Source organism: Arvicanthis niloticus, chromosome 14, assembly GCF_011762505.2.
Source record: "Arvicanthis niloticus isolate mArvNil1 chromosome 14, mArvNil1.pat.X, whole genome shotgun sequence".
Lineage (NCBI taxonomy): Eukaryota > Metazoa > Chordata > Mammalia > Rodentia > Muridae > Arvicanthis > Arvicanthis niloticus.
This window is the reverse complement of record NC_047671.1, coordinates 73076055-73098915: the sequence shown is the minus strand read 5'-3', so window position 1 is coordinate 73098915 and position 22861 is coordinate 73076055. Positions and strand designations below refer to the sequence as shown.

The 22861-nt window shown below is 43.8% G+C and overlaps 1 protein-coding gene across 1 annotated transcript in view; it reads left to right on the top strand.

The window, feature by feature from the left end:
- Lama3 (laminin subunit alpha 3) overlaps positions 1-22861 on the top strand; it is a 237054-nt gene that overhangs the window by 91795 nt on the left and 122398 nt on the right. Inside the window, exons 16-23 of the mRNA XM_034518463.2 lie at positions 1999-2045; positions 9947-10046; positions 11160-11212; positions 11461-11566; positions 12528-12627; positions 15740-15896; positions 18658-18790; positions 22068-22210. Of these exons, the coding sequence (XP_034374354.1) occupies positions 1999-2045; positions 9947-10046; positions 11160-11212; positions 11461-11566; positions 12528-12627; positions 15740-15896; positions 18658-18790; positions 22068-22210 (839 nt within the window). The remainder of the gene's footprint in view (positions 1-1998; positions 2046-9946; positions 10047-11159; positions 11213-11460; positions 11567-12527; positions 12628-15739; positions 15897-18657; positions 18791-22067; positions 22211-22861) is intronic.

Genomic DNA, 22861 nt, shown 5'->3' with positions numbered 1-22861 from the left:
TACTTGGTCTAGGGGCAGAAGTCCCCTCTTTTAGGTTGGGTGGAGATGGGATTTGGGAGCACCCTGGATAGAGTAACATCCTCATCTAGAGTCTTGTGGTCCTCCATAGCTAACTTATGATAATGTATCTGAATAGATTTTGCTACCAAATTATCTATCTGTTGTTTCACAAAATTAGTCAGCCTATTTAAGGACTAAAAGATATAAGCAAAAATAACCCAATTAATGGTCCCAAGATGGAAGGAAGTTTGACAACTATATTTGACAACTATATATATATTGACAACTATAGAGAGGTTAAAAACCAATTCTTGTACCAGCTCTCATTTTTCTCTTTCTCTCTCTGTCTTTTCTCAAGGCCTTCTCTGACTTTTTTCATGCTGTCTTTAATCATCCCTGTCTTGTCTATATAAAAGCAACATTCTTCTTTAAGGGCTGTACACAGTCTAGAGCTGTACACAGTCTTTTCTATTGTAAAAGAATAAATCAAGTCCAATAAAGTCCTTTGCAATTTTTGGAGATCACTTCAGACAGCAAAATGAGGGATTTCTTCAGATTAGTGATGTCAATCTCTAGCTGTTTGATGTCCTTGTCAATGGCCCATCAAAGGTCTGAGTAGTATAAGTCCACAGGCCAGCATCAGGATTAGAACTTATAACAGCAGACATCATGGGTGATTCATTTTTACCTGGAAAGGAAAAAGAAGGGAATTCTCAGGGAGGTTTCTCTTCCCTGGATGTCGACTGTAGGAACCCTTCTGGTTCCTGGGGACACTGAGGGTGAAGCATCCAGAGCTGGGTGGGACTATGTAGAAGAGAAGACTACATTTTCTAGAACTTTCCTAATCAGAATTGTCCAGACCAGGGCAGAAAGTACAGACATCAGTAACAGGACTTGCCCTGAGAAGGCCTGGAAGTTTTCCAGGGAAGTGGGGAAGAATCTGGGAGGAGCTGAGGAAGGGGAGAGAATATAATCAAAATATATTACATATAATTCTCAAAGACAAGTTACAATATATACTAAAAATAAAGACTAGTCACCGTATGGTCACCAGGTCTGTGAGTGCTATGGCAGAGGCAGAGTAGCCATAACTGTAGCCAAACTGGAGAGAGACACAGGCCATGGCGGAAGGAGCTCAGGACGGGGCATGGTCGGTATGGAAGACAAAGGGAGAGAAAATGAGGTGTGGGCTGCCAGAGACAGGCGAGCAGAGAGTGAGGAGGGAGAGCGGGACATTATGAGAAATGGAGACAAAGAGGAAACACCCGAGAAAAGCTAAGGGCAGTTTGTAAGAATATATGATCCTGTTGTGGATATGTTCCAGTGGCGGAAACTAGCCATAGAAACAGGCTCAACCAGGCTGCTGTCAGTGTAATACCAAGACATTGCAAGTGCTGAGCTATAGCCTCTGCAGGTGAAGGCAGGGAAGCACAGCAGCTGATGTTACCAAGAACTTCAGTACACTTGGGGACAGGGAGAACTATAATCCTTTATTTTCTTTTGAACTTCTTTTAAATGGATGTTTAGTCATAACATTTTTAAAAAGAGGTGCAATATTGCCCTCTTCTGGTCAATTTTAAAGATGCCCAAAGTTTCACTGTAACCATCACCCATTAGAAAGGACTTTTTTCCCCAGGGAAGTAGGGAAGGATCTGGGAGGAGCTGAGCAAGGGGAGAGAACATAGTCAAAATTTATTACATGTAATTCACAAAGACAAGTTAAAATATATACTAAAAATAAAGTGTAGCAAGCATTAAACACAGAAAGGAAGTTGTGTTCCTAGACAGGGCCGAGTTACTAAGTGACATATGTCAGAGCAGATCAAACATCATAAAGATGTCTTGGCATGTCTTAGTGTGAGTTACACATGGCCGTTGTCACTCATCTATCAAAAGCATAGATGTAGGTGCACTTGTTTTTAAAAAAGCGAAATTAAAAATTTTTGAAACATCTAAATCTTCAGCCGGACGTTTGTAACGTTTCTTAATCATATACAGGGTCCAGCAGTGTTTGCGATCCAGCTGGGACCATTGCCTCCAGCTTGGTAAGTAGGGGGTCTCCGTGATAGGTCATGGCTACCAGTGGAAACCTCCTGAAATTAATATAACACACAGGTCCAAACTGCTTAAATTAGGCAACCTCATCATGGTTTTAATTCAAGCTGCATTTGTATTTTTTTTCATTAAACAAAAGAATAAGGTTTATTTAAATCTTGTATTCTAGACTCCTGGTGTTAGTTCTTCCTGGAGGTTACTCACAAAGGACTCAAGTTTAGTTCCCAACACTCACACAGTGACTCACAGCCATCTAGGGGATCAGGTGCCAACTTCTGGTCTCAGGCACCAGACACACACGTGGTATGCATACATGCATGGAGGTAAAACATTCAAATGCATCAAATAAAAATCTCCCCCCTTTATTAGTTTAATTTTTTTACAATCCATTTTCCACCTCCCCTCCCCCATCCCGATCTGCCATCCCACAGATTCTCATCCTATTCCTCCTCCGCACCTGTCTTCCCACTCCCCACCCCTGCCAGGCCTCCCTACTCCCTGGGTCTCAAGTCTCTTGAGGGTTGGGTGTGTCTTCTCTCACTGAGGCCAGACCAGGCAGTCCTCTGCTGTATATGTGTCTGTGTGTGTGGGGAGGAGGGGGTGCATATCAGTTGGTGTATGCTGCCTGGTTGGTGGCTCAGGGTCTGAGAGATCTCTGTGTGTGGGGGTTCATGTTAGTTGAGACTGCTGGTCTTCCTAGAGGGTTACCCTCCTTCTCAGCTTCTTCCAACTTTTCCCTGATTCAAGCACATGGGTCCCCAACTTCAGTCTATTGGTTGGGTGTAAGTGTCTGTGTCTGTCTCAGGCAGCAGCTTGTTGGGCTTGTTGGCCAACAGCCATGTTTAGGCTATGGGCACACCATAGCATCAGTAATAGTGTCAAGCACTGGAGGCTCCCCTTGAGGTAGATCTCTGTTGTAGTAATTATTTAAAAGGTGGCTGCCAGACAAGCCAACTATCTAAGCTGCAGCAGCTCTGCTGAGCTCAGCCGCCATGTTGTGTGGCCAGAGGCCACGTGCGTGCTGCAGCTAGAAACAGCCAGCTAGAAACACCAGCCCTGCCACCCACGAGATACTTTGCCAATTTTTCACGCTGTCTCTGCAAAGCTGGGCAGTGCCCAGACCATCCCGCCAACCACACAGGCTTAGTACAGATGAGACTCTAATGCTTAGATTATCCAAAGGCTTATATATTTAGTAATGATCAATAACAAGATGCCCATACAGTCAGAGGTATAACCCAGTACCCAACCTAGATATACCAACTACCTTTGACTGCTACAGACAAGCAAACATCAGCCTCCATGTCCACTTCTCTCCTTCTCCATCTCCCCTAGCTCCTCCTCGTCCTTCTTCTCTTCCTCTCCTTTTTTCCTCCTCCTCTTCTCCTTACTCCTCCCACCTTAGCTCCTCCTACAGATCTCATTTTGGGATATTCACTGGACCTCTTTTCCCTCAGTCTCTTCTTCATTTTTGTCCCTGCAGTTCTTTTAGACTGGAACAATTCTAGGTCAGACTTTTTGACTGCGGGGTGGCAACCCCATCCTTCCACTTGATGCCCTGTCTTTCTATTAGAGGTGGAGTCCACAAGTTTCCTCTCCCCACGGTTGGGCATTTAATCTAAGGCCCCTCCCTTTGAGTCCTGAGAGTCTCTCACCTCGCAGATCTACATTCTAGAGGGTCCCCCCACCTCCCACCTCCTGAGGTTGCATATTTCCATTCTTTCTGCTGGCCCTCAGGCTTATCTCCTGTTAACCACACCAATACCCAATCATGTTCCCCTTCCTTTGCCCCTTCTAACCCAGGCCCCTTCCTCCCTCTGCCTCACATGATTGCTTTCTTCTTCCTAAGTGGGATTGAGGCACCCTCACTTGGGCCCTTCTGCTTGTTAACCTTCTTGAGTTCTGTGGGTTGTATCCAGGGTATTCTGTAGGTTTTTTTTTTTTTTTTTGCTAATATCCACTTATTAGTGAGTACATACCATGCATGTCCTTTTGGGTATGAGTTACTTCACTCAGGATGATATATTTTAGTTCCATCCATTTGCCTGCAAAACCCAAGATGTCCTCGTTCTTGATAGCTGAGTAGTACTCCATTGTGTGAATGAACCACGTTTTCTGCTTCCATTCTTCCACTGTGGGACATCGGGGTTGATTCCAGCTTCTGGATATCACAAATAAGGCCACTATGAACAAGTGGAACATGTGCCCCTATGGCATGGTGGGGAATCTTTTGGGTATATGCCCAAGAGTGATATAGCTGGGTCTTCAGGTAGATCCAGTTTTCTGAGGAAACTCTAGATTGATTTCCAGAGTGGTTGTAACAGCTTGCAATACCACCAGCAATGGAGGAGTGCTCCTTCCTCTTTCTCCACATCCTTGCCAACATGTGCTGTCACCCGAGTTTTTGATCTTAGCCATTCTGATTGGTATAAGGTAGAATCCCAGGGTCGTTTTGATTTGCATTTCCCTCATTACTAAGGACTTTGATTATTAAGTGCTTCTAGGCCACTCGAGATTCCTCTGTTGTGAATTCTCTCTTTAGCTCTATGTCCCATTTTTTGATTGGGTTGGTTGGTTTTTTTGGAGGTTAGCTTCTTGAGTTTTTAAATATATTTTGGATATTAGCCCTTTATCAGATGTGGGGTTAGTGAAGACTTTTTCCCAATCTGTAGGTTGCCAATTTGTCCTATTGACTATGGCCTTTGCCTTACAGAAGCTTTTCAGTTTCATGAGGTCTCATTTATCAATTCTTGATCTTAGAGCCTAAGGCATTAGAATTCTGTTTAGGAAATTTCTCTTCTATAGATTCAATGTATGTGGTTTTATTTTGAGGTATTTGATCCACTTGGACTTGAGCTTTGTGAAAGGTGACAAATATGGATCTATTTTCATTTTTATACATATGGACTGCCAGTTGGACCAGCACCATTTATTAAAGATGCTTTTTTTGCCCATTGTATATTTTTGGCTTCTTTGTCAAAGATTAAGTGTCCATAAATGTGTGGTTTTATTTCTGGGTCTTCAATGCTATTCCACTGATCAACTTGTCTGTCTTTGTATCAATACCATGCAGTTTTTATCACTATTGCTCTGTAGTATAGCTTAAGGTGAGGGATGGTGATTCCCCAGAAGTTTTTTATTGTTTACTCTATCCTTGGGTTTTGTTTTTTCATATGAAATTGAGAATTGTTCTTTCCTTGTCTTGGAAGAATTGTGTTGGAATTTTGATGGGGATTATGTTGAATCTGTAGATTGCTTTTGGTAGGATGGCCATTTTTTACTATGTTAATCCTACCAATCCATGAGCATGGGGGTCTCTCCATTTTCTGAGGTCTTCTTTGATTTCCTTCTTGAGATGCTTGAAGTTCTTGTCATACAGATCTTTCACTTGTTTTGTCTGAGTTACCCAAGATATTTTATATTATTTATGACTATTGTGAAAGGTGTTGTTTCCCTATTTTCTTTCTCAGCCTGTTTATCATTTGTATAAAGGAAGACTATTGATTTGTTGGAGTTAATTTTATATCCAGCCACTTTGCTGAAGTTGTTTATCAGCTGTACAAGTTCTCTGGTAAAGTTTTTGGGGTCACTATGTATACTGTCATATCATCTGCAAATAGTGATATCTTGACTTCTTTGCCAATTTGTATCCCTTTGACCTTTTGTTGTCTTATCGCTCCAGCTAGAACTTTGAGTACTATATTGAATAGATATGGGGAGAGTGGGCATCCTTGTCTTGTCCCTGATTTTAGTGAGATTGCTTCAAGCTTCTCTTCATTTAATTGGATAGTGGCTGTTGGTTTGCTGTATATTGCTTTCATTATGTTTAGGTATGGACCTTGAATTCCTGATCTCGCCAATACTTTTAACATGAAGGGGTATTGTATTTTGTCAAATGACTTTTCAGCATCTAATGAGATGATCATGTGATATTATTTCTGAGTTTATATAGTGGATTACATTAATGGGTTTTTGTATATTGAAGCAACTTTGCATCCCTGGGATGAAGCCTTTTTGATTGTGGTGAATGATGGTTTTGATGTGTTCTTGGATTTGGTTTACTAGAATTTTATTGAGTATTTTTACAATGATATTCATAAGCTAAATTGGTCTGAAATTCTCTTTTCTTGTTGGGTCTTTGTTTGGCTTAGGTATTAAAGCAATTGTAGCTTCAATAGAATGAATTAGGTAGTGTTTCTTCTGTTTCTATTTCATGGAATAGTTTGAGGAATATTGGTATCAGGGCTTCTTTGAAGGTCTGGTAGAATTCTGTACTAAATCCACCTGACCCTGGGCTTTTTTTGGTTGTGAGGTTTTTAATGACTTCTATTTCCTTAGGGGATATGGTTCTGCTTAGTTTACCTGCTCTTGATTTAACTTTAGTATGTGGTATCTGTCTAGAAAATCATCCATTTCATCTAGATTTTCCAGTTTTGTTGAGTATAGGCTCATGGTTTTTAAAAATATTTCCCCAGTTTATGTTATGTCTCCCTTTTCATTTCTAATTTTGTTAATTGGATACTGTCTCTGTCCCTTTCAGTTAGTTTGGCTAGGAGTTTATCTATCTTGTTGATTTTCTCAAAGAACCAACTTTCGGTTTTGTTGATTCTTTGTATCATTCTCCTTGTTTCTATTCAGTTGATTTCAACCCTGAGTTTGATTATTTCCTGCCATCTACTCCTCTTGGGTGTGTCTGCTTCTTTTTGCTCTAGGGCTTTCAGGTATACTATTAAGTTGCTATTGTAGGATCTCTCCAACTTCTTTAGCAGGGTACTTAGTGCTATGAATTTTCCTCTTAGCACTGCTTTCATTATGTCCCATAAGATTAGTTATACTGTGTTTTCATTTTCATTGAATTCTATAAAGTCTTTAATTTCTTAATTTCTCTCTCTCTCCCCTTCTTTCTCTCTCTCTTTCTTTCTTCCCTGACCAAGTTATCATTGAATAGATATTTAATTTCCATGGATATGCAGATTTTCTGTTGTCTTTGTTGTTATTGAAGTCTAACCTTAGTCCATGGTGGTTTGATAGAGTCAGGAAACGCTGTAAACTGTCGCAAAATCGCAACCATGTACAGGGCAATGAAAGAGTCTCGAACCAGGAGGAAAGGTCTGATTAGCTTATTTATTTATGAATGACAACAGGCAAATAGCGAATGGGATTACATTTGTTTGTACACACACACTGTATACTAACCTCTGGCCTGGCCTGATGTCAGCACCACAGGTAAGGTTCACGATGTGTGTCCGCCCACAGTTTGGGTTCAACAGAGAATTGGTCCAGGAAACAAGCTTGGTTCCAGCGAAATTTGGTCCGTGTGTGGACCGGTGGGAATCTGGTCCGAGAAATGTGCGGCAGACAGCCTGAGTGGTGGCTCATCTTAACACATCTCAACACAATGGGCATCTCTGTGGGGCTCCCAGGAATGAGCAAATTTGTGTGGGCCAGACCAGGGGGTTTTAAAGCTAATTTCAACCAATCAGAATTGAGGCAGTTTTTATTGGTCACACATATAGACAGCTTGGGCTCTGTTACCAATGGCTACCTCTCAGCCAATTACAATTGAGGTTTGGGTGTACCACTTGTCTTGACATTACATTCGCCTCCAGGCCTGGCTTCCAGGCCACACATTTTTTTTCTTTTAAATTAATTATCCATAATGGCGACTCTTATTATGCTCCTTAAAGATAGGATGCATGGGATTATTTCAATATTCTTGTATCTGTTGAGGCCTGTTTTATGACTGATTATATGTTCAATTTTGGCGTAGGTACCATGAGGTGCTGAGAAGAAGGTATATTATTTTGTTTTAGGGTGAAATGTTCTGTATATATCTGTTAAATCCATTTGGTTCATAACTTCTATCAGTTTCACTATGTCTCTGTTTAGTTTCTGCTTCAATGACGTGTCCATTGGTGAAAGTTGGGTGTTGGAGTCTCCCACTATTATTGTGTGGAGTTCAATGTGTATTCTGACCTTTAGTAAAATTTCTTTTATGAATATGGGTGCCCTTGCATTTGGGAAATAGATGTTCAGAATTGAGACTTTTTCTTGGTGGATTTTTCCTTTGATGAACATGATGTGTCCCTCCTCATCTCAGTTGATAACTTGGTTGAACTTTCAGATGTTAGAAGGCCAACTCCCATTTGTTTCTTGGGACCATTTGCTTGGAAGACTTTTTTCCAGTCCTTTACTCTGAGGTAGTGTCTGTCTTTGTCATTGAGGTGTGTTTCTTGTATGCAGCAAAATCCTGGATCCTGCTTGTATATCCAGTCTGTTAGCGTGCATCTTTTTATTGGGTAATTGAGTCTGTTGATATTGAGAGATATTAAAGACAAATGATTGTTAGTTCCTGTCATATTTGTTGTTGTAGGTGGCATTATGTGTAAGTGATTCTCTCCGTTTGGTTTTGTTGTGAGCTGATTAATTTCTTGTTTTTCTTTGGTGTAGGTACCCTCCTTGTGTTGGAGTTTTCCTTCTAGAATCCTCTTTAGGGCTCTGTTGGTAGAATATTTTGGTTTCTCCATCTATGATGACTGAGAGTTTTGCAGTAGCCTAGGCTGGCATTTGTGTTCTCTTAGGGTCTGCATGAACTCTGCCCAGGCTTTTCTGGCTTTTAGTATCTCTGTTGAGAAGTCCAGTGTAATTCTGATAGGTCTGCCTTTATATGGTACTTGGCTTTTTTCCCTTACAGTTTTTAATATTCTTTCTTTGTTTTGTGCATTTAGTGTTTTGATTATTTTATGACGAGAAGATTTTCTTTTCTGGTCCAATCTAGTTGGTGTTCTATAGGCTTCTTGTACATATCTTTATGGCCATCTCTTTCTTTAGGTGGGGAAGTTTTTTTCTATGAATTGTTGAAGACATTTTCTGGTCCTTTGAGCTAGAAATCTTCACTCTCTTCTATTCCTATTATTCTTAGGTTTGGTTTTTTTCATTGTGTCCTGGATTTCCTGGATGTTTTGGGTTAGGAGTTTTTTATGTTTTGTATTTTCTTTGACTGTTGTGTAAATATCTTCTAAGGTATCTTCTATGCCTGAGATTTTCTCTTCTATTTTTTGTATTCTGTTGTTAATGCTTGCATCTGTAGCTCTTGACCTCTTTCCTTGTTTTTCACTTCCAGGGTTGCTTACATTTTTGTTTCCTTTATTGTTTCTATTTCCATTTTTAGGTCTTGCACTGCTTTGTTCAATTCCTTCGCCTGTTTGATTATATTTTCTTGTATTTCTTTAAGGGATTTATTTGTTTCCTCTTTAGGGCCTTCTACCTGTATTTCTTTCAGTGAGTTATTGATATCCTCCTTAAAGGGCTCTATTGTCTTCATGAGATAGGATTTTAGGTCAGCATCTTGGTTTTCAGGTGTGTTGGGGGTATCCAGGGCTTGCTGTGTTGGAAGAACTAGGTTCTGATGGTGCCAAAGTATATTGACTTCTGTTGCTTATGTTCTTGTGTTTATCTCTTGCCATCTGGTTATCTCTGGTGTCTTGGACTGGAACCTGCTCCCTGTGTCCCTGGGTTGCTGCAGGTCTCCTGGGAGACCTGTGGTCCTGACTGTAGCAGATCCCCTGGGAGGCCTTCAGACTGTGGGGTCTGACAAGCCGATGATCTGCCCCAGCAGAAGAGGCAGTTCAGAAGGGGGGGTGTGGAGTTCGAGCAGAGGGGATGGGTCCCTCATCTGCTAGGCTCCTTGGGTTCCCAGCTGCTGCAGAATAACCCCCCTTTTTTAAACTTCGAAAGACTTTTTAAAATAACTCTGGCTTGAGTGAATCTTTTGGCTTATCTTTCATGGTCAAACTTTATTTTGCTAACAACGCTTTGCTGAAAACACATGTTTGAAACAGGTCTTAATTTCAAAAGCATGATGTTTGCATTAGTTGATTTTCATTTCAAGGGTTACTGCCAGTGCAAGCTTCATGTTGCAAGTCCTACATGTAGTGTCTGTAAACCATTATATTGGAATCTGGCCATAGAAAACCCCCGTGGATGCTCAGGTAAGCTGTCTCATATATTACCACATCTTTCAGAACCCTTGCTTCTTTATTTTTGCCTTCTCAGTGCCAACAGTGATAAGACAACACTTCTTTTTTTTTTATTATTGAAAATAGATTCTTCTCTCAGATAGTTTACCCCGACCAGTTCCCCCTTTACTCCTTCCAGCTCCCACCACCTTCCCCACCCCAATCCACCTCCCTCACCCTCTGTTCCCTCTTTAGAAAAGAACAAACCTCTAAAAGATAACAGCCAAACAGGACAAACAAGATATAATAAGACAAGGCAAAAATGCCCTCATATCAAGGCTGGATACGGCAACCCAACAGGAGGAAGAGTCTCAAGGCGGACAAAGAGTCAGAGACATACGTGTTCCTGCTCTTAGGAGTCCCACAAAAGCACCGAGCTAATCCCAATAACATATGTGCAGAGGAACTGGTGCAGACCCATGCAGGCCCTGTGCTTGCTGCTTCAGTCTCTGGGGGCCCTGCTTAGTTGATTCAGTGGGCTATGTTAAAAGAGCGCTGTGTCAAACCAATTTGATTTGTTCAGCATGGTGCAGAGCGCTTTGGTGTCCCCCACCTCGATTCAGGGCAGAACTGCCATTTTAGGCAAAGATTTATCTATACTGTTTCCATTTGAATTTTGTTATTTGAGAAGGCAGCTACTTGATAAATGCCTTTGAACTCTTTCTGGCTAAATTTTATTTTAATTTTAATGTGCATAGTATAACAATGACATGTACCTATTGCATCTTCATTTTGTACAATTATTAAAGCTAAGATACCAAGTAAAAGCACATAATAAAAGGTCTAAGTGAAATGACCACCTTTAGGGCAAGAGTATATTTTTATCCAGGCACACCAGTAATGACCTCGGCATCAGAAACATTTATAAACTCTGTGCTGGAGTAGCCATAAGCTAGCCATTACTCTAGATGGATTTTATTGATTGATCTGTCTACTAACCCCAGAAAGCAATCCTGACTTAGGCCCCAGCAGTGCAGGGAAAAGTCCAACCACATGAGTTTTGTCGTAGGCATGTAATGTCCCTAGAGCCAGGGAACTGTTCTTGTGCAACCCCTGGATCATAGATACCCTCTTTTATCTTCACAGAGTGCCAGTGCCATGATGCAGGGACAGTGAGCGGAATCGGAGAGTGTGGGCAGGTAACATGGGACATCTTTCCATGTGATGACTGTGGGATGCTGCAGTGGTTGATTGTGGGATTTCTGGAGCAGTTCCTAGCTAGCACCAGTTCCTAGCTAGCACCAGTTCCTAGCTAGTCATCCCGACTATGGGCATACTTTTCCAGTATTGGCTACCCTGCTTCCTGTTGTATGTGAGCCTACTTCCAATGCTGAAGGTCAGTGAATCCTGTGTATCAAATGCTGCTGTCTGGCTCACTGTTCTACAGGAGGATGGTGACTGCAGCTGCAAAGCCCATGTAACTGGTGATGCCTGTGACACCTGCGAAGACGGCTATTTCTCTTTGGAGAAGAGCAACTACTTTGGCTGTCAAGGTAAATGCATTTGGCAGGGCTTGGGCAAGCCAAAGTGCTAAGGGACAGCGGCTGCCAGAATCCTCGCCTTGACTGTCTGCGGCTGACTTTCAGGGATGGAGCTCGGACATTCTGTCTTGAGAACTTGGCCAAATATTGTGTTGACACTTGCAGTGAACCTCAGGTGGTGCTGTTTCTACTTTTCTTCTACCAGAACACTGTTGGTTCATTTACAAACTACGTATTGGGTTGAAGGGTGTGTGCTAATATTGACTAACATGGAGGCTTAGTCACCTTGAAGCTATATTTCATATTAGCTAAAAAGCCAGATACTTAGATATAGGCTTGCATTAAATAATGAAATTCCAGAAGTGGGTGGCCTACAAGGCTATTCTTGACTTTTACATGTGCCGCCTCATGAATGTTATTTACATCAATGCTGTTCCGTGTGTGTGTGTGTGTATTCATGTTCATATATATATATATATATTTTCATTCCATGTCAGGTACCCCTTCAGTTGATTTCCACTTTATTTTTTGAGACAAGGTCTTTCCTGAACCTGGGCCTTGCTAATTTAGCTCTCCCTCATCAGAAGGTCCTAGGGATCCTCCTGCCTCTGCACCCTCAACATTGAAATTACAGGTGTCTGCTGTCATTCCCTCCATGTCTGTGTGGGAAGCACTTGGCTGACAGATTGCTCTGTCCAGGCTATTTAACCATGTTTAGCTCTGGGGCTATGTCACCTTTGACTGGAGAACAGTGTACCCACCTGCTGGTCTGTAGTCACATATCTTGAAATTAGAGGTGGAACTTTGAGGGGACAGGCCATTTTTGTTTGGGATATCCCTACCTGATATAGTGTTTAGAGAGGAAAGAAGCAGTCCACACAGTGCTAAGAATATCAGAGCTGTCTTCTCTGGGGAGGGAAACATTTGTCCCCTGACAGTTTGGTAGTAACCTCAACTGTTTCTTGACTTTCAGGGTGTCAGTGTGACATTGGTGGAGCACTCACCACCATGTGTAGCGGGCCCTTGGGAGTGTGCCAGTGCAGAGAGCACGTTGAGGGGAAACAGTGCCAGAGGTGAGTCTTCTTAAAGTTTCTTTACACATTCATGCTACCGAGGTCACCTCCCCTTTCCCATCTGTAGCAATCCGAAGGAGGCAGTTGAAGCAGTCAGTATAATTGGAACCTGGACATGCGACCACAAGCTAATTAGAATAAGAGATTACAATGTCCATAGAGACCCGTTCTGTGGCATAAGTTACAAAACCCCTGCATCCCAAAGTCCCCAAGCTTGGAGTGGACAGCAAGAAACAAGTAAACAAATAAATCATTATAAAAACAAAATGCAAACAGTTTGCAGCATGCCCACTAGAGGCTGAAGCCTCTCTACAGGCCACAGCAAGGAGGGGCCGATCACAAGGGCCAGCCTTCTGGAGCAGTGACGTTCAGTTCCTGCTTGTGTCCCTTGGTGAGGGAATAAAGACAGCAGGTGAGGTAGAATAAGGTGTGATGATCCAACTGTAAGTTTTTCCTCCATGGAAGGAGGAGAAATTGAAATTTAAACTCTTTTCAATCATGCCAAAAACTTCAAGAAATGTGAAGTTCTTAAAACCTCAGGCACCCTTCTCCACCCGCTTCATCGACAGATTAAGACATTCTTTGATAGTTCTGAGTGCTGCTGGCTGTGACTGTCCCTCAGTCACTTGGATTCTAAAAATCAGTGCCACCCGGTTGTGTTCTTTCTCGCTGGTTCCTGTGGCTAGGCATTCCGGCTGAAGCTACATGGAGAAGCACAGGAGAAATCATACAGCCCAGCAGAACTGAGTTACCCACCTACAGATGAAAATGGCGACGTTTCACATTTTAGCACACAGGAACATACCTTGAAATGCTGAGAGTACAGCCTTTGGTAGCTAGTGAATGAAAACCATACCACAGTGTGACTGACAAACCAGCAGCATGGATCTCAGCCTCTCTGTCCAGATGGGCAGAGCTGTGTCCTTAGGACCAAGTCCCCCAACACCAGCTCAGTCACATATCTTGTTTACATTTCCTTATAGGTTTCGGAGGCGTTCACTGTTTTCTAATTCTTATGATCATAAATGTATATTCATTTTAGAAATTTCAATAAACTCATACAAATAAAAAGGCAAAGAAAAATCTGCACTGCCCTTCTCTAAGATAACCTTGTAAAATACTATGGGTTTGATTTTATTTATAATTAAAATTTAGCCTTTTATACAAGTTTTAAAATCAATTTATTTAATAGTACACATCCATAAGCATTTCTTATAACATTAAGAAGTCCTCAAAATATTAATGCCTACAAATGTTTTATAATTTGTTTGCTGCGTAGCTTGGGCTCAGTCACGTTGCTTCCACATGGTCAGGGTTTTCAACATGTTTGCAATAATTCTTTAGAATGGATTCCTGGGTGAAAACTGATGCCCCGGAGACCAACGCTCCTGTGGATGTTTGTAAATCCTGTGCTGGGATGCAAGCTGTCCTCACTGTGCTCAGAGTGCAGGGGCGTGGCTGTCCTCACTGTGCTCAGAGTGCAGGGGCGTGGCTGTCCTCACTGTGCTCAGAGTGCAGGGGCGTGGCTGTCCTCACTGTGCTCAGAGTGCAGGGGCGTGGCTGTCCTCACTGTGCTCAGAGTGCAGGGGCGTGGCTGTCGTCACTGTGCTCACAGTGCAGGGGCGTGGCTGTCGTCACTGTGCTCAGAGTGCAGGGGCGTGGCTGTCCTCGCTGTGCTCAGAGTGCAGGGGCGTGGCTGTCCTCACTGTGCTCAGAGTGCAGGGGCGTGGCTGTCCTCACTGTGCTCACAGTGCAGGGGCGTGGCTGTCGTCACTGTGCTCACAGTGCAGGGGCGTGGCTGTCCTCACTGTGCTCACAGTGCAGGGGCGTGGCTGTCCTCGCTGTGCTCAGAGTGCAGGGGCGTGGCTGTCCTCACTGTGCTCAGAGTGCAGGGGCGGGGCTGTCCTCACTGTGCTCAGAGTGCAGGGGCGTGGCTGTCGTCACTGTGCTCACAGTGCAGGGGCGTGGCTGTCCTCACTGTGCTCACAGTGCAGGGGCGTGGCTGTCCTCGCTGTGCTCAGAGTGCAGGGGCGTGGCTGTCCTCACTGTGCTCAGAGTGCAGGGGCGTGGCTGTCCTCACTGTGCTCAGAGTGCAGGGGCGTGGCTGTCCTCACTGTGCTCAGAGTGCAGGGGCGTGGCTGTCCTCACTGTGCTCACAGTGCAGGGGCGTGGCTGTCCTCACTGTGCTCACAGTGCAGGGGCGTGGCTGTCCTCGCTGTGCTCACAGTGCAGGGGCGTGGCTTTTATTCCCACTGACTGGTGGATCTTTATGCCTTTAAACCCATTAAGTGTTATACCTTTTTACACATTGGCATATATATATATATGTATATGTATATGTATATGTATATGTATATGTATATGTATATGTATATGTATATGTATATGTATATGTATATATTTGAAGAACTCTTGAGTAGCTTGAGTGTGGAAACCACATAGCATTGGGGTATTTTAAAGCTTGCTTTATGACAGCCACAATCGGACTTGCCAAAGGAACTCATCCATTAACCTATAAATGACTCAGACAGTAAAGGCACCTGGTACCAAGCCTGACCACCCAGGTTCAATCCTCAGGACACACACAGTGGGAGGAGAGAACCAACCCTAGCAAGTTGTCCTCTGACCTCCACAAGTACTCATCCATGTCCATATGTGCACACATGCACGTTCACAAATGAACACATAAGAATATAATAAAAGTTTTATATATGTGTTTACTATATTCAGTATTATATCATGATGCTTAGCAACAGTGCCTGCCATATAATTACTGATGTTTGCAAAGTATGTGAGTGCGGGAAGACTGAGGGAGGGAACAGCTATTAGATTTCATTAGAACACAGTAGGGGTACATCAGGGACCTCATGACTTGTGCTAAGTGACTTCCTCAATTTAGTGCTTGGGATGGGTGGGTGTTGGGTGTGTCCTGTGCCAGCACGTCCCTGAGTAAAAGCAATCGTTTAGAGCAAGAGTGGGGACAACCTTCCTCTTCTCTTATTTAGTGGGCTCAGTGAGTTGGCCGTGTTCCTTCAGTAGCATCTATTAGGAAAGACATTCAGATTACCCATGAACCTAACTACTCATGTCCCTTTATTCGTGATTGACAAAGGCCTGAAAATAACTACTACTTCCCGGATTTGCACCACATGAAATATGAGATCGAAGATGGCACTGGACCTAATGGAAGAGACCTGCGGTTTGGATTTGATCCCCTGGTATTCCCTGAGTTTAGCTGGAGAGGATATGCCCCGATGACCTCGGTACAGGTATATAATCAGGGCCACAGCTCATTGCAGGGGACCCATGTACATGCTCACAGCACTCTCAGGGTCTAAGAGCTACCTTACCCCCAGGACCACTCTAGGATTCATTTTCTATAGAGTACTGGCCAGGGTTGGCTTGGAAGCTAGGCTTGGGGTTTAAGATAGGGCAAGGTTTTAACTAATAAATATGTACCTGGATGTCATAGTTACTTTAATTTGGCCACTAAATCAGAAAAAGAAGGAACTGAAGAAAGACAGTATTTGTCTCTGGAGGCTTTTCATAGATAGAAGCAAATTTCTTAAATGATATTAAACTATACTAAAACATAGAGAACATTTTTTTCTTTAGTAGCATTTGTGGAAAACAAAAACCAAGTAGACTTGAAGGCTTCTAAGATAGCAAGCATCCTCCTCCAGCAGAGGTCTACGGAGTCTAGCTGTGTGGCTCAGGCTAGTCTAAGCCTGCCGCCCCAGCCTCCAAAATGCATAGCACCAGTCTCTATCACCTTCCCTTGCCTGCTACTGACTTGGGGCGCTGCTCTGTAAAAGCCTGAGTTCCTCTGTGAGTGGAGACTACGGTAAGCATGCCCTTCGGTGCTGTTTGGCTTTTCTGTTTTCTTCTCTCCACTCCTCTCTGCTACATCCATCTATCTTGCCGTCACAGTAGAGTAAGAGATGTGTACATTATTTGTTTACCTCTGGGACTTATGCAGTATATATTGCTAAACATGTAGAGTCAGTTAGTAATTTTTATCCTCAGAACTTCTCTCTGAGGCTGGTCCCTTAAGCTGCTTCAAGGTGAGAGAAGTGAGCTGATGGCCATGGTCACCAGTGCCGTGACCGGGACTAAGAGAGTCATAGAGGGTCTGGACAGTCCACAGCTCTCTTGGAGCCCCTGTTCACCCTAATGATGATTTTACCTGGCCAAATTCTCCCCAACGAAGCTGCATTTACCAAACAGGACTGTAAGGCATCCACATTTCCCCTTTTCTTCTGCATACACCAATTCAGTTCCTTCCTTTTCTTTCTGAGACAGGGTCATATTATGGAGCCCTGGCTAACCTGGGGATCACTATGAAGAACAGACTGGTCTTTAATTCATAGAGCTCCACCTGCCTCTGCCCCCTAAGTGCTTGCCTTAAAGGCCTGTACCACATGTGCATGTGCTGAGGTATAACACAGGAGGAGGCAGGCACCTGCAGAAGAGAGTGTGAGATCCTCCAGATCTGGAGTTGCAGGAGCTTGTGAGCCCCTGAACTTGGGTGCTGAGAACCAAACTCACATTCTCTGCAAGCTCTTCACTGAGTCAGCCCCAACCCTGTTCTATGGTGGAGATCTTCATTAATCATAGAGACTATGGTGGATTCCACCAAGTCCTGATAAGTGGCTGACACGGAGCCCAGTATGGGTCTTCTCACAGACGGTTGAAGTTTCACAGACTATTTGGTTGACCCAAAGGAATCCATTTCAAATGATGGTCTTTGTGAGGAAGCCTGTGGGTCAGAGGACCTGTGGTCTCTCTTGCCTGACCACTTGCTTTACTCTTTTAATTCATCCTTACACATTTAGTTCCCAATTGGTATTGGAATTGAAAAATGAATTCAATCAAATTCTTAGGGATGGTGGGAATTCCTGGGTGACGTCACTCACAGCCTCTGCATCCGAGCTAGTGGTCCTCTGGAAGTCAGCCTTGGTTGCCTCTGCATCTCTTGTAACACATGGTCCTTTCCATTGAAACCAAGATAGCCGGGAGAGGATGGAGTGAACCAAGACATAGGAATTCCCACACTGTCAGCCTCCCTTGGACCATAGCTGGGTCAGGACACATGGTTTGTGGTTCTAAATAACGTATCCTTATGTCTGGAAAGATGACCTGGAGGTTAATAGCTCTCATTGTTCTTGCAGAGGACCTAGGTCCGGTTCTTACCACCCACATGGTGGCTCACAAGAATCCCTAACTCCAGGCCCCAGGGATCTCACACCTTCTTTTGACCTCGATGCGCATACATATATGCAGGAGAAATGCTTATTAGCATATAATAAGTAAATCTGAATAAATAAATGATAATTTATTTGCATTATCAATTCTTACAGAGCATTGTGTGACCCTAGAGCTGGAGACACATAAGGCCTCCCTTCTAGTTCAAAAGTTAACGTTGTTTTTGGATAAAAGCTTGAGATAAAACTTCCTCAGGCAAAACAGGCATATTTAGTTGCATCTAGAATCACAAATGCTTTGGGGTCCTTAAGCCTTGCTCTCTCACTATTACTGTCTGCAGCCATTTAGATGCTGTGTCTGTGAAGTGGGGCTCACAGTGGCCTCTCTGTTGAGTGGTGGCCAGAAATGGCATGCTTCCCTTTCCTTCTCTATCTTCTGCCTTTGGCTTTCCCAGCCAGTCATGGTTGTCCCTGTCACTGTGACCCTCTTAAACTAGTCCGTCTAATATTCCAATCTGTCTTCTGGTTACAAAAAGTCCTGAAAGAGAACCCTAGCTGCTGGGGGGTGCTTTCCACTGCCACTGAGATTGTAAGTGGCTTTGCTTTCTTGTTAGCCCTGCCTACTTTCACCTAACTACTGGGGACTTATTGAGCATGTATGCATGTAAATGTGTGTGTGTGTGTGCGTGCACATGTACCCATGTGTTCATGTGTGTGTCTGTGTGTCTTACAGAGCTAACAGGGAAGCATAAGTTACTGGTTTTCTGGCACTTGTTTGCAGCCACCTTTCTCCTCTACCCTTCATGTTATTTGGGGTACTTTTCAGAATGAAGTAAAGGTAAGATTGACTGTGAGAAGATCAAGCCTCTCCTTGTTTCGAATTATCCTGAGATACATCAACCCTGGGATGGAAGGAGTCTCCGGCCGCATCACTGTTTACCCAGCCCAGGGAAAGTCAGGTAGGCGCAGTCGCAAGCCTCTCTGTAGTGGTGGTTTTGCTTTCTAGAGACAGAGTCTCAGGACATAACCCAGAGTAGCTCTTCCTCCTGTGCTGGGTGGAGGGGGCATGGACTTCTGAACCTGGCTTCGCCTCCTTGCAATTGAGAAAGGATGAATAGAACATTCCTTTGGGTTTTACCAAGTCCGTGATCCTTAGAAAACATGAAGCCCACAAGAAGATCTGACTGGAAGCTTCCCTTGTGCTTTCGCTGCCTTTGCTTTCTTCAGACTTTGTGCTTCTTTTATTTTTGCTGTTACCATCAGCATAACAATGCTCAAATGTTGGCTATAACCCACCCCCACCCCCACCCCCAGGGTTCTTTAGTGATAAAAACAGACTTATACAGCTCACACGCGGGGAAGTGGTGCCATCTTTTGGTGTTATTTGGGAGCTGTTGGCATATTGCCCTTAATTCACCCATGGTTTCAAGCAAGAAAAAATGGAGAAGGATTGAAATTTTAAAAATTTAAAAATAGGAAGTCCAGGAGTATCCCAGGGACCTGCAAACTTCCTTCAGAGGTAAAGCCTTTCTGAGCAAAAGAGGATACAGTTCACAGCGGTCAGAGGCCTGAACACCCATCCTCTCAGGAATTAGGGCTTCAACCAATCCCAGAAACAGATTGAAGAACTCATTTGGCGTCCCAGGACACGGCACAGTACTGATTGAAACTCAGTGGCAGGATGTTGAACATTGCTACTTCACGTCCACAGCAGAGGTGGAAGTGAGATCAGTAACGGGGTCTTCCAGGCTGGGTCAGCCAAGCATGTGTGGTGGGAAGCTCAGTGGCTCACAGCCACTAGAGAGCTCTGCTGGGCTCCTTTCAACACAGAAGCCTCAGTGTCCTGGCCTCATGCGAAAGAGCCTTGTGGACTGAACAGGCTAAGCTGTCCGAGTGCGCAGCTGGTCTTTGTGGACGGAGTCCACAGACTCTTGGGTGACATCAGCAGTCTGCCCTCTATCCATCATACATCTAGAGAACATTTTGGCTTGTTGCCCTGCTGTCTGAGAAAGTTTCCTCTAAGCCTGCATCCAGAGCCCTGTTACATGTTCCCAAGATAATATATGGCTTCTCAAGAGTGCCATCATCCTGCTTTGATCTCATTCAGTGTGAATCTCTGACTCTCACTTCTCATGTCCCCAGGGAGCTAGGCTATGCTTGCATGTTCACTGCCTTGCTGCAAATAGTCCTGTGCCTGGCACACATTGGGCCTTTGTAAGTGTCTACAAAATGAGTGTGATTCAAAGATTTGGTGCAAACATCTCCTCTTAACAAGACTCCTGGGACTCAGGCACCAGATGTTTGTTTGCTGGTAGAAGGAAACACAAACACATCCTGGAAACAAATAAACAGAAAGCCGGGATATTTTCTAATTGCAAAGTGAATGCGAGCTCATGAATAAAAATAAAAAAATGACAATCTCCTACAGGCAAAAATCAAGAAAGTTAACAAGCCATACAATATACTGAATACATTCATCTGGAAGGCACATTTCTAAAGATTACGGTATTGGCCATATGTGGCAGCATCCTGGCACTGAAGGAAGAGGCAAGGGGATAACCAGTTTGAGACTACATGGTTTATAGTGAGTTCCAGGTCAACTAGTGCTACTTGGTTGACTCTGTCTCAAGCACATACCATATAGATATTAGTATACTTATATACTTACATATTTAACAAATATGAAAACTGAAACTTTAATATATAGCTACTGCTAACAACTTATAATGTCTATTTTTAAAGGATTTCTTGGTGATTTTAGTTTTTATTAATATATGTGTGTGTGTACATGTGTTGTATAGTCACACCAGTGTGTGGGTGTCTATGGGGCCAAAAGAGGGCATCAGATTTCCTGGAGCTGGGCTTACAGGCTTTTGTGAACTGTTCTGTGTCAGTGCTGGGAACTGAACTTCTGTCCTCTAGAGCAGCGGTGGCGTATAACCCATTACCATCTCACAGTGCTTCTAGTGAGTTTTGGTTTTGTGGTTTATTTTTTGATTGATTCTTTGTGAATTCACATCATGCGTCCCAATCCCATCCATCTCTCTGTTCATTCATGTTCATTCTCCACCCTTGCAACCCCCTACACATGAAAAAAACAAACAAACAAAAAAAAAAAAAAAAAAACAACAGCAAACCCGAAACATCTCTCTGTGTAAGCTGAACTATGTTACACTGTGTCACACAGTACATTCTTTTGCCCAGCTTCACTTGCAAATGTTCATTGCAGTGAGTCATTGGTCTGGTTCAAGGCCTTTGGCTTCTGCTACACTGTCAATACTGGGTCCTCACTGGGACTCCTCTAAGATATCCTGTTGCTTCCTTGTGTTACGGAGATCCTGTAGCTCTGGTCCTGTAGGACTGGCCTCTGTCGTGTGCTTCGGCAGTTCATAGATGGGGTAGATGTTGGGGTGGGCCAACTCAGAGCCCTGGATGTGGACCTGGGTGCTAGCTGAGCTGTTTAGCCTATTGGCTCTCCTGCACTGGTGCCTCCAGCTCCACTTCTGTAGCAGTGCCCTGGCTAGGGCCTGGGCCAGCTCTCCCTCAGCCACACTACCAGGGCAAGCTCCACTGTGTTGCCTAGGTGAGGTCCTGGCCGACTCTCCAAGTGCTACAGCTGGTGGGGGACAGGGCCGGCTCTCCCCATCCCATTCCCTAGGGGCCAGTTCTCTGGTGCTGCTCAGGTGAGGGTCTGGGCCAGCTCTGCACATCCATTGGATGTCATCATGGTCTCAGGTGACAGCCTAACCCAGGGAAATTTGTGTGGTAACATGGGCCACAGACAACAACACAGACACCTGCTCCTTCAGGGCCACTGACCCAGACATGGCCCTCAGGTGGCAGTGCAGGCTACTCACACCAGGCCGTTCCTCGCCACCCTCATGTTTCCAGTTCCTCCTCGCTCCACAGTGAGCAAACCATTCCATCTCCTCTCCCATTTCTTCACCACATATTTGCTCATCGTACTGGCACCCACTTGTCCACTTGCCTGCTGTGGCCACATGGTGGCAGGTGTGCCTCTGGGTGTCTTCCAAGCGTGCCTCTTTAATGTCTATTTTATGCACATGCAAACATATCATTTAAAAAGTAAGATAAATAAATATGATCAGAACCCATGCTTAGTAAGCTAACTTAAGCTTTTCCAGGTGAAAACTGAATATTGAAACCTGAATTGTCTGAAGTGTTAGCACTGGCTTCTAGAGAGATGTCTTAAAGTATTACTTGTATTTCTGATAGATGCTTCTCAAAGCAAAGAGATCACCTTTCCCCGGAGTAAAGAGCCAGCCTTTGTCACAGTCCCTGGAAATGGCTTTGCAGGCCCATTCTCTATCACACCTGGGACATGGATTGCTTACATCCAGGTGGAAGGAGTCCTTTTGGTAAGACAAGGTTCTAAGCACTGAGGTCTTTGAAATGTCCTGTTCCTGAGATAGTCTCTTGCAGTGCAGGGCCCAGAGGAAGATCTTGCAGTGCAGGGCCCACGTCAAAATCACCTGTGTTTCCCTTTTACTGCAAAGGAAGCTTCAATGACTTTGGCCTTCAGAGGACACAATGACACAGAAACTTACTGAAAATTATACTTTATATCCTTTCAGTCAATCATTCTTGGACAAAATAATCTATATATTTATCTAAATGTAAGCAAACTATAATTCAAGATCATTAGAACCAACACAAAGTTCTCATAAGCACATGGCCCTCCCTGCCTTTCAAATCTTGTTTAATATTTCTGTTATGAAACTGAAAGTAACCTGAAATGCTCCTCCTCTCCAAACACTGCAGAGTAGCATCAGAGGAACCTAGATAACGAGAAGAATTAATAAGGAGATCTGTGCAAACGGAAGGGACGGGAGCTGACCCTTCCTACAGCACTTCCTACTGTCTTACCTCTCACTAAGCTAAGAGTCTTATAGCTAACTGGCAAAGGACCCCCTAATTCAAGGAAAGCCAGAGGTTCTGTGAGAGGTTCCTCTGAGGCACTCCTCTTTGTCCACACACACCTCAGACTTGTCATAGCTTTGATGACATCT